This window comes from Centruroides sculpturatus, unplaced genomic scaffold, assembly GCF_000671375.1.
Source record: "Centruroides sculpturatus isolate CEXI.00-Female unplaced genomic scaffold, Cexi_2.0 scaffold2404, whole genome shotgun sequence".
In the NCBI taxonomy this organism is placed as follows: Eukaryota; Metazoa; Arthropoda; class Arachnida; order Scorpiones; family Buthidae; genus Centruroides; species Centruroides sculpturatus.
Window position 1 is genome coordinate 11123 of NW_019386513.1, and position 12340 is coordinate 23462.

Below are 12340 nucleotides of genomic sequence, written 5' to 3' on the forward strand. Positions count from 1 at the left end.
TTACATTTGCCACAGCTGTCTTACGATGGTAAACATGGCTATACTCACTGGTATTGGCATTATAATATTGTGTTTCTTTTGTCTTTTACCTAGTCTTATGAAATTAAATTGAGATAATGTATTTGAATTTTGTTACTATTTCAAATATAATATCAATTTTCGGATTAATTTCATCGCTTCAAAGACAATCATAAATTTAATTTTTATTTTCAGAACTATAAAAACATCTTAGGATATTTCAAGTTTTACTTTAAACATTCTGCTTATATTTATTGTGGAACTTAATAGATTGTAGATAAGTAGCTAACTATTTCAATGTGCTAGTAAGACTCATTAGAATGTCATACAAAGACTCAAAAACTGAAGACCTTCAAGAAGAACACGTAAAATCATATTGCAAACGTGAATGAACATAGAAAATGCAGCAAAGCAAGTTTTCTGTGAATGCCATTAATTCGAAACTTTTAGGACACTTCGTATTATAGAATTTAATCCTTCATTTATTATAAATAATTATGCAAATCACGAAATCTATTTATTCAAATTAAATGTCAGGGTATTCCAATAACATTTCAGACTTTAAATTATTTTGCAGTTGAAAATAAAATAATTTCTATGTACAGATATTTCAATTTCATACAATTGTCTACAATTATAATTTTATTTATGATTCTCATTACATTAATAGAAAGCTAGAATTGATCAAACTTGTAATGGAGTTGCCTTGATGATAGTTCCACCCTTAGGAGAATTTATGAAAAATGAAGACACTATTTCGACTTCCTGTAAGAAATGAATACAGTTAGAAAATACAACTTAGATAATCTGTTACAAATAATTTTCTCGAATGTATTTATAATTTTACATAATAATTTATGGATACATTTATTGAATCTGGATTCATTGGTAAACCAGCAACGATACTATAGAAAAGATTTCAGTTGTTTTGCCTACATTATAATTACATAAAAGGAAACGATATGTATAACTTACTTTATCTTTATATATCTCTAACTTGAATGATCGAAGAAGGTTTGCCAGCACCAATCTTAGTATTGTTATTGCTAACCTTTGACCTATACATATTCTGTGCCCTGCACCGAATGGTTGGTAAATGATGGAATCAATTTTTTGCCGTTCCTCAGGTGAAAATCTGGAAAAGTGTAATTTGTGAATATATATATATATAACATTTTAATATACTTGTAAGCGTAATTAATCTGTAACCTGTAGGGATTGAATTTATCAGGTTCACTCCAATAAGCTTGATCGTTTTGCAGCACTTGTACTGGAACCATTATAACACTACCTTTAGGAATGGTGATGTCTTTATAAAAATAATTGTCTGAGCATAATCTATTCACTACGCTGTTATAAGTAAATTGTATGCATAACATTTAATGTTTAATTCAGTAAAGTTGTATAAAAAGTAAGAAGACAACTTACACTGAAGTCAATGGGTGAAGGCGAAGTGTTTCTGAGATAACTTGATTTAATAACTGAAAACTGCCTAAGTCCGTATACTGCACATCTACCTAATTAAGTTTAAGAAGACTGACATTAAATTTATTACAAATTTTAGATTTTTCAGTAAATATATTTATGAAAAATGTTTTTATAGTTTAAATTTATAAGAAAAATTAATATTTTTTATCGGCGTTAAAGCAAGATTACAGATCTGGTGCATCTGAATACTTGAAGATATTGATAATGCTTTGGATTTTCGGGATTTATAAAATGTAAAATATATCTAACGCCTTAATGGGGGCCTGTAGAATACAGTGTTTCCCAGAAAAGTCTTACCAGAAGGCAAAACCTTGAAAAATTTTTGCCTTCTTCTATATATTCATTTTTGAATTTTGCGGCCTGTCTGCACTAAGTAAGTGTTTTTTCATATCGTGATGGATTCGGCAGCCCATAAAAATGCGATTAAAATCCTTTTGGATAGACTCCAAATATATGGGAAAGATCTCCCATGAAAAAGTCTTCAGGATTTTAGACTTTTGTCATACGATCCCAAAAACCCAAGAGCAGTAGAATTGTTAATTGGAATTAATGATTGCAGTTTACATCATCTGAAACGTTAGATTTAATTTCTTCATTGACTTTTCGTTGTATTTCAGGATTACAAGCGAGATGATAAATACACCATCGTAAAGTAGAACTTGTCGTGTCATATCTGCAAATATCATTAAAATTTCACATTAACAATAATTCTCTGGTACCACACTTACAACTTAAGTAACTTTTAATACCCAGCTGCCATAAACATCATTGCATTTGCAATTACAATATGGTCTGAAAGTTTCTTTATTTCTCCATTACTCTCATCTTCTGCATCTATGATTCTCTGCAGCAGATCTTGTGGACGTTGCTAAAATAATAATATATCTATCAAATTTTATAAAGTTTTCAAATTAATTTACTGTAAATAATCTCACATTTAATTTTTTCCTGGCATCGATCACTTTTTGAGATGTCTCATAAACCGTGGTCCAAGATGGTAGATTCAGAAAATGCTTCAAGTTCTCAATTTTATATCGAAGGAAACTGCATATTGGTTCCACTTCCGGAAAACAAACTAAATGACGTAAAAATTTATTACTAAATTAATTAGTATCTTATTAAACAATAAGGTACACTGTTAAAGATAATTGAAACATCACTTGATATTCCAACTAAAGCATCAGAAGTATCAGTTGAAAACGCAGCGTGAGCAGACTCGATAAAGGTATTAGTTTCATTATTTTGCACATCTGTGATTATACCGAAAACTGATGTGCAGATTATATCAAACACTAATCTTTTACACATATTTTCAATATCGAACCGCTGATCACCTTGCTTCTCTATATTTTTTAAGAAGATTTTAATCGGACGAGACATCAGGGAACCCATCTGAAATATAAAAAACTTACCGCACTCTTAAAGAACTGTATACTGAAATTTCGAATAAAGATTGTATTTACCATTTTAATCTTTCCTGTACTGAAACAACTGGTTAGTGTATTTCTTAAATTCTTCCATTTCTGATCAGCTATTGTAGAAAGCATATTTCTAGAAGAATTGTGAGGAAATCCAGCATCAGGAAGGATCCACTGGCAAAAATATTCAAACAAATTATTCAAAACTAGTGAAACTTTGTAATTTATATCAATTTCTGTTAGATACGTACATATTTATTGTAAAATTTCTGGTTGTCTTTTATTTGGATGAGTTTTAAAAGCTCAACGTCAGCGCATACTATATAAGGAATTGCACCTAGATAAAAGCTAAGGTGGGAACGTTACAAATATTTTTACTTATGAATTATAATTATATTAATAAAATGTATGAAATTAGAAATTACCCAAATATTTTTCCGTATTGTTGCAACCATTCTTCAATTCGTTTCTCTCTCTGTACGAGTGCGACAGAACAATGTTTTACTTTTTCTGTGTTTAGATCTGTTAGTGAAAGTACTTACTCCATTGTTAAATTCATTTAAATTTCCGACGAAGAAATTCGGTTTTGGTCCTGGTATACCGTAACGTTGAAATAAAGTCATTCTCCGTTTTCTCCATCTGTATAAATGAAATTAGAATTTAAATGTAAATATTTTTCGCAATAGTAGAAGGTTCATGTTGGCCAACCAGTGGCGAAGCGGTTCCATTCCCTGAATGCTGAATTCGGTCGTGGGTTCTCGCCTCTCCAGGAAGGGTTGGACAAGTGGAGTTTATCCACGTCTGTAACGCCAGAATAGGGGCCAGTTACCTTTAAAAAGACCATCAGGAAGGCACTCTCCTAGGCAGATCGCCCAAGTGTTGAGTTGCCGTAACTTAACTAAACAAACAAACTTAAGTACAATGAACATTATGTTACTTACCTTATCCATAATGAAGTGACACAAATGAAAAGTGAAAACAGTATCGCTGTACTTAGATACATCTTAATTCTGTGTACTGTTGATTTGATAATCTACACTAAAAGCTTCAATTTGCTAAATTTCTCGTATATGAATCTATATAATGACAGATATAATAATGAATATACTTCATAATAATAAAATATATAGTATACTACTATTTAACAACTTAATTCCTAGCTTAATCTACTTAAAATTATTCACAGGTCACGACGAATCTCCTCCTACATTTCCACCTTTTTAATAGTTTTATTTATTAGTTCACAAGATAAATAAATTATATCTATTTATTTTACGCGAATTCCTTTTACTAATAATATATTACTCTCTTTACCATTTATTAAAACGATATTTTATACATGCGTAATATACCTAGTTATTTCATATATGACTTTTGCCCCTTCCATGCTATCTGATTTCTGATATATATAATCTAATTTCCTATTTTTTTTCTTACATTCTTGCTATTTTATATTATAATTTACAGATTTCGTTTTCATTCAGTTGAACCTTCTAAATAACTGTTTTCAGATTGAGAAACCTCCTGAGCTTCCTCATTCCATTACCACGATTCTTCCTACTTTCAATAGTAAGTTAAGATTACTTTCCAAGAATTTATCCTGAATACAATACTATTAATTAGGAAACACAAAATTACTCACCTTTATTAATTCATTAAATTACTTTTCAATACAATATCAAGGTAATTCTAATTGTTCCTTTCTTTGCCATAAGAAACTAATTTAATCGAACTGTACTTAATAAAATAATCTTATTTATAATGTAAAAGTAGGTAATGCTACTTGCATTTTCGCAACGCGTGCAGAAAATAAGTACATTTATCTGTGATATGATAAGGTTACTTGACAGCAACCAATTTAATAACACGAGAAATCAACGTCGTACGTTCTGCAATAGATAAAAATCTATTTGATAGTATTATGTTTTAATACTTCTACTTTAACTAATATTTTTACAGGAAGTTAGGTAAAGAATTCTTTGTGAAATTATACAAAAATACAGTTGACACTAATATTTTTTAGTTTAAAACTTTTCAGATATTCATAGTTATCTGCCAATTTTTTATCTCTCATGCGATATAAAGCTAAAAAAAACTTAAGATAACGCTTATTCTGTGTACTAGAATCTGTTTTTTTTATTTTTATAATGTAACAATAGTAGAATAAAATTACGAATTTGATTGTTATAATCAATATATTAATGGTCATAAGTACTTAATTATTTTGTGAGTAAACTTGTTTTTTCTCATGGAACTAGAGTAACTCTGAACAATTTAGGGTGGAAAGATATCAGGTAATACGTATGACATGAAAACTGGGGTAAGATTAGAGGTTTCATAATACTGGTGTATTTTTTACATTGTGTTGGAAAGAAAGTATAAAGTACAGTAGATCCTCTTATAACACTGTAGATAATTTCGTTTTATATGAGTTTCATGTTGTACCAGTCACTTAGATTTCACAAATACGTGAGCCGTTCACAGCCCGGCCCACGTATTTGTAAAATCTAAATGACTCATACAACATGGAATTCGTATGAAACGGAATTATCTACAGTGTTATAGGGGGGTCTGCTATAGTGTGCTGCAGGTAGGCAGTTTGGATTAACACTTAAACAGAGACCCCGACAGTCCTCCCAAGTGTTAAATAAAGATAATTATTTAAGCCTTTAGAAACGTGTAAAGTTAATTATGTGAGGGCCCGGATTTAAGAAGGCTGAGATTCAAATATTTTTATTCATTTTCATCTACCGTTTTCGTTTCGAAACCAAAACGAATTTATAAAAGTTAGGGTTAACTCGAAAAGAGAAAAACAACCGACAAAATGTTCTCATAAAAATCGCTCATGAAACTCCATTTCCACGAAAATACTTCCTTGTAGAAGATGAGTTAACTGTTATGTCATAATTTTGTCACTTCGCCCACCATTGGTCAAAGAAGATCATCACCTGTGACGTACATGGGGAAATCTTAAGAAGAGAACCCCCACATAAAAGGCAAGTGCGATGACTACACAGGGGGAGAAAGTTATTTTTTGTGCTGTGTGTGTGTGTGTGTGGATTACCTGCCTCTCGTCGCCACCATCTTCGATAGACTTTACAATTCTGATTTTGATTACGACTTTGACTANTTATATTTTTGCTTATTATAGAATGACAGAAAGCTTAATTTTTAGAATAAATATAAATATTATTAAAAAAATTTTAAGTGTTAATAATGAGTGAAATCTTCATTAAGACAATACACTAAATAAACACAGTCTTTTTTATCTCTCCAACCCGTCGATTTTTAAACACCAAAATTTAACAGAAACAATCTTCTTAACATACAAACTTTCCTGCAAAATATCAGAAATTTTCGACAAAAGGCAGAGAAGTAAATTAACACGTATACTTTGCTTGTTAAAGGACAAAAGTTTTTCAATATATAAAAAAACATAAGTTCAGTCCATAAAATTGACTTCGACTTTTAAAAATAAAGATTATTCCCTGCCAATTCTCTTTATAAACTTATTTTTTTTGTTAGCAGTTTATGTGTACATCATTCTCACGTTTCAAGATTAGTAACAAAATCTTATACACACCTTCTATTTAATAAATTGTTTCTCACTTGTATTCATTGTTAAAAAGCGCATGTTTCATGATAGCGTCTAATGTAATAATGAAATAAACTTATATTGAAAATAAACATATCTATCTATAATTTAGATGTTCAATCCTTCCTGATCAAGTATATGTACTTGACCTTTAGTAAGGTGAATCAACTAATCTGTTTACTAATTCCATCTACTAGAAAACACAATAAATTTTGTTAAAAATGATTGTTCATCTTTTACTTTAGTAATGAAAACCTTTATATATAACTTATTTTTAATACTGTTATTATATGTAAGGAATAATATGTAACCATAAGATGTGTAATTAAGATATGTTACTAACATAAAAAATTACGGTTTGAACTAGTAAAAATCTTGCCTGTGACTTGGCAAATCTGCCGAAAACAACCGAAAGTTATTTGTGTCGGATTACTGGATGCGAACGGCCGAATTACCGAGAATATACTTTAATTCTAGTTAAAATACTTACATTGTACTTACCTCAACTACATTCTGTATTCTCTCACTTCTATACTCGCTGATTTGAAGCTTGTTACAACACTACATTCTGTCGCAATCACTTCGATTTATCTGTCGTAGCCGACGACATATCTGTTAGATATTTAATATTAGATTAAAAACCTTATGACTCGCAGATTTTTTAATCTAATATTAAACTAAATAATAAACTGATCATTACCAGCATACGTTAGCATTACAATCTGTCGTAAACGTAATCACATTTAAAATTATGCGGCTTCCTCGTGGCCCCTTAATCACCTCTTTGAGTTCTGAGCTATTTTGTTATTACAAGTTGTGGATCTTCGTTTGTGTATTTGTATTTTTATTTATTTGTTTTTAATCTGTATGAAAAGTAGTTAATATGTAAATTTTAAATATTTATGTAGATAAAGACCAACTTTTCAAATTGTTTACATTTGCCACAGCTATCTTACGATAGTAAATATGGCTATACTCACTAGTATTGACATTATAATATTATGTTTCGTTTGTCTTTTGCCTCGTTTTATGAAATTAAATTGAGATAATATATCAGAGTTTTGTCAATATTTCAAATATAATATCAATTTGCAGATTAATTTCATCGCTTCATTGCTTCAAAGGCAATCATAAATTCAATTTTTATTTTCAGAACTATGAAAACCTCTTAGGGTATTTCAAGTTTCACTTTAAACATTCTGCTTATATTTATTGTGGAACTTAATAGATTGTAGATAAGTAGCTAACTATTTCAATGTGCTAGTAAGACTCATTAGAATGTCATACAAAGACTCAAAAACTGAAGACCTTCAAGAAGAACACGTAGAATCATATTGCAAACGTGTATGAACATAGAATATGCAGCAAAGCAAGTTTTCTGTGAATGCCATTAATTCGAAACTTTTAGGACACTTCGTATTATAGAATTTAATCCTTCATTTATTATAAATAATTATGCAAATCACGAAATCTATTTATTCAAATTAAATGTCAGGGTATTCCAATAACATTTCAGACTTTAAATTATTTTGCAGTTGAAAATAAAATAATTTCTATGTACAGATATTTCAATTTCATACAATTGTCTACAATTATAATTTTATTTATGATTCTCATTACATTAATAGAAAGCTAGAATTGATCAAACTTGTAATGGAGTTGCCTTGATGATAGTTCCACCCTTAGGAGAATTTATGAAAAATGAAGACACTATTTCGACTTCCTGTAAGAAATGAATACAGTTAGAAAATACAACTTAGATAATCTGTTACAAATAATTTTCTCGAATGTATTTATAATTTTACATAATAATTTATGGATACATTTATTGAATCTGGATTCATTGGTAAACCAGCAACGATACTATAGAAAAGATTTCAGTTGTTTTGCCTACATTATAATTACATAAAAGGAAACGATATGTATAACTTACTTTATCTTTATATATCTCTAACTTGAATGATCGAAGAAGGTTTGCCAGCACCAATCTTAGTATTGTTATTGCTAACCTTTGACCTATACATATTCTGTGCCCTGCACCGAATGGTTGGTAAATGATGGAATCAATTTTTTGCCGTTCCTCAGGTGAAAATCTGGAAAAGTGTAATTTGTGAATATATATATATATAACATTTTAATATACTTGTAAGCGTAATTAATCTGTAACCTGTAGGGATTGAATTTATCAGGTTCACTCCAATAAGCTTGATCGTTTTGCAGCACTTGTACTGGAACCATTATAACACTACCTTTAGGAATGGTGATGTCTTTATAAAAATAATCGTCTGAGCATAATCTATTCACTACGCTGTTATAAGTAAATTGTATGCATAACATTTAATGTTTAATTCAGTAAAGTTGTATAAAAAGTAAGAAGACAACTTACACTGAAGTCAATGGGTGAAGGCGAAGTGTTTCTGAGATAACTTGATTTAATAACTGAAAACTGCCTAAGTCCGTACACTGCACATCTACCTAATTAAGTTTAAGAAGACTGACATTAAATTTATTACAAATTTTAGATTTTTCAGTAAATATATTTATGAAAAATGTTTTTATAGTTTAAATTTATAAGAAAAATTAATATTTCTTGTCGGCGTTAAAGCAAGATTACAGATCTGGTGCATCTGAATATTGGAAAGATATTGATAATGCTTTGGATTTTCGGGATTTATAAAATGTAAAATATATCTAACGCCTAAATGGGGTCCTTCAGAAGGCAGTGTTTCCCAGAGAAGTCCTACCAGAAGGCGAAACCTTGAAAAGTTTTTGCCTTCTTCTATAGATTCATTTTGAATTTTGCGGCCTGTTTGCACCAAGTAAGTGTTTTATCATATTGTGATGGATTCAGCAGCCCATAAAAATGCGATTGAAATCCATTTGGATAGACTCCAAACATATGGGAAAGATCTCCCATGAAAAAATTTTCAGGATTTTAGACTTTCGTCATACGATCCCAAAAACTCAAGAGCAGTAGAATTTTTAATTGGAATTAAAGATTGCAGTTTACATCGTCTGAAACGTTGGATTTAATTTCTTCGTTGACTTTTCGTTGTATTTCAGGATTACAAGCGAGATGATAAATACACCATCGTAAAGTAGAACTTGTCGTGTCATATCTGCAAATACCATTAAAAATTTCATATTATCAATAATTCTCGGGTATCATTCTGACAACTTAAGTAACTTTTAATAATCAGCTGCCATAAACATCATTGCATTTGCAATTACAATATGGTCTGAAAGTTTCTTGATTTCTCCATTGCTCTCATCTTCTGCATCTATGATTCTTTGCAGCAGATCTTGTGGACGTTGCTAAAATAATAATATATGTATCAAATTATATAAAGTTTTCAAATTAATTTACTGTAAATAATCTCACATTTAATTTTTTCCTGGCATCGATCACTTTTTGAATGTACTTGACCTTTAGTAAGGTGAATCAACTAATCTGTTTACTAATTCCATCTACTAGAAAACACAATAAATTTTGTTAAAAATGATTGTTCATCTTTTACTTTAGTAATGAAAACCTTTATATATAACTTATTTTTAATACTGTTATTATATGTAAGGNCTAGTGAAACTTTGTAATTTATATCAATTTCTGTTAGATACGTACATATTTATTGTAAAATTTCTGGTTGTCTTTTATTTGGATGAGTTTTAAAAGCTCAACGTCAGCGCATACTATATAAGGAATTGCACCTAGATAAAAGCTAAGGTGGGAACGTTACAAATATTTTTACTTATGAATTATAATTATATTAATAAAATGTATGAAATTAGAAATTACCCAAATATTTTTCCGTATTGTTGCAACCATTCTTCAATTCGTTTCTCTCTCTGTACGAGTGCGACAGAACAATGTTTTACTTTTTCTGTGTTTAGATCTGTTAGTGAAAGTACTTACTCCATTGTTAAATTCATTTAAATTTCCGACGAAGAAATTCGGTTTTGGTCCTGGTATACCGTAACGTTGAAATAAAGTCATTCTCCGTTTTCTCCATCTGTATAAATGAAATTAGAATTTAAATGTAAATATTTTTCGCAATAGTAGAAGGTTCATGTTGGCCAACCAGTGGCGAAGCGGTTCCATTCCCTGAATGCTGAATTCGGTCGTGGGTTCTCGCCTCTCCAGGAAGGGTTGGACAAGTGGAGTTTATCCACGTCTGTAACGCCAGAATAGGGGCCAGTTACCTTTAAAAAGACCATCAGGAAGGCACTCTCCTAGGCAGATCGCCCAAGTGTTGAGTTGCCGTAACTTAACTAAACAAACAAACTTAAGTACAATGAACATTATGTTACTTACCTTATCCATAATGAAGTGACACAAATGAAAAGTGAAAACAGTATCGCTGTACTTAGATACATCTTAATTCTGTGTACTGTTGATTTGATAATCTACACTAAAAGCTTCAATTTGCTAAATTTCTCGTATATGAATCTATATAATGACAGATATAATAATGAATATACTTCATAATAATAAAATATATAGTATACTACTCTCAAAAACTGAAGACCTTCAAGAAGAACACGTAGAATCATATTGCAAACGTGTATGAACATAGAATATGCAGCAAAGCAAGTTTTCTGTGAATGCCATTAATTCGAAACTTTTAGGACACTTCGTATTATAGAATTTAATCCTTCATTTATTATAAATAATTATGCAAATCACGAAATCTATTTATTCAAATTAAATGTCAGGGTATTCCAATAACATTTCAGACTTTAAATTATTTTGCAGTTGAAAATAAAATAATTTCTATGTACAGATATTTCAATTTCATACAATTGTCTACAACTATAATTTTATTTATGATTCACATTACATTAATAGGAAGCTAGGATTGATCAAACTTGCAATGGAGTTGCCTTGATGATAGTTCCACCCTTAGGAGAATTTATGAAAAATGAAGACACTATTTCGACTTCCTGTAAGAAATGAATACAGTTAGAAAATACAACTTAGATAATCTGTTACAAATAATTTTCTCGAATGTATTTATAATTTTACATAATAATTTATGGATACATTTATTGAATCTGGATTCATTGGTAAACCAGCAACGATACTATAGAAAAGATTTCAGTTGTTTTGCCTACATTATAATTACATAAGAGAAAATGAAAGGATAGCTTACTTTAAATTCATATATATCTAACTTGAATGATCGAAGAAGGTTTGCCAGCACCAATCTTAGTATTGTTATTTACATTTAGTAGAAAGGAATAGAGGGCTATCCGTGATAAGCAACAGACTTTACCCTATTAGAAGTCGGAAAGAAGAGTTTAGGAAAGCAAGAAGAAAGAGCAAGAAGAAGAAGTAAAGGAGGATAGAAAAGTGTGAAGATAGAGCAACCANAGTATTATGTTTTAATATTTCTGCTTTAACTAATACTTTTACATGAAGTTAGGTAAAGAATTCTTAGTGAAATTACACAAAAATACAGTTGACACTAATATTTTTTAGTTTAAAACTTTTCAGATATTCATAATTATCTGCCAATTTTTTATCTCTCATGCGATATAAAGCTAAAAAAAACTTAAGATAACGCTTATTCTGTGTACTAGAATCTGTTTTTTTATTTTTATAATGTAACAATAGTAGAATAAAATTACGAATTTGATTGTTATAATCAATATATTAATGGTCATAAGTACTTAATTATTTTGTGAGTAAACTTGTTTTTTCTCATGGAACTAGAGTAACTCTGAACAATTTAGGGTGGAAAGATATCAGGTAATACGTATGACATGAAAACTGGGGTAAGATTAGAGGTTTCATAATACTGGTGTATTTTTTACATTGTGT

General features: G+C 29.9%; 2 protein-coding genes and 1 long non-coding RNA gene across 9 annotated transcripts; all 3 read right to left on the bottom strand.

Moving 5' to 3' along the window:
- Positions 1-549: 549 nt before the first annotated feature.
- Positions 550-4686, bottom strand: LOC111615185 (cytochrome P450 3A41-like). 6 transcript variants are annotated; one of them, XM_023356591.1, is made up of 15 exons: positions 4567-4686; positions 4362-4481; positions 3866-4000; positions 3467-3563; positions 3350-3399; positions 3176-3272; positions 2970-3098; positions 2667-2898; positions 2442-2581; positions 2256-2374; positions 2071-2179; positions 1447-1535; positions 1228-1368; positions 994-1153; positions 550-783 (listed from the first exon to the last, which is right to left on the bottom strand). In XM_023356591.1, exons 3-15 carry the CDS (start codon positions 3925-3927, stop codon positions 703-705), a joined length of 1506 nt encoding a protein of 501 aa, XP_023212359.1. In that variant the 5' UTR covers positions 3928-4000; positions 4362-4481; positions 4567-4686; the 3' UTR covers positions 550-702. The 6 variants fall into 6 exon arrangements, with proteins under 6 accessions (XP_023212359.1, XP_023212358.1, XP_023212357.1 ...); XM_023356590.1 differs by having other exon boundaries at positions 4362-4484; XM_023356589.1 differs by lacking the exon at positions 4362-4481.
- Positions 4687-7591: 2905 nt separating this feature from the next.
- On the bottom strand, positions 7592-9934 carry LOC111615188. Of its 2 annotated transcripts, XR_002755040.1 has the most exons (6): positions 9902-9934; positions 9530-9834; positions 8906-8994; positions 8687-8827; positions 8453-8612; positions 7595-8242 (listed from the first exon to the last, which is right to left on the bottom strand). It is a non-coding gene; the product is annotated as an uncharacterized LOC111615188 (long non-coding RNA). The 2 variants fall into 2 exon arrangements; XR_002755039.1 differs by having other exon boundaries at positions 7592-8242; positions 8906-9834.
- Positions 9935-10129: 195 nt separating this feature from the next.
- Positions 10130-10996, bottom strand: LOC111615187 (putative cytochrome P450 cyp-13B1). Its single transcript, XM_023356595.1, has 4 exons — positions 10832-10996; positions 10433-10529; positions 10316-10365; positions 10130-10238 (listed from the first exon to the last, which is right to left on the bottom strand). The coding sequence occupies exons 1-4, from the start codon at positions 10891-10893 to the stop codon at positions 10130-10132; spliced, it is 318 nt and encodes a 105-aa protein (XP_023212363.1). The 5' UTR covers positions 10894-10996.
- Positions 10997-12340: the final 1344 nt, after the last annotated feature.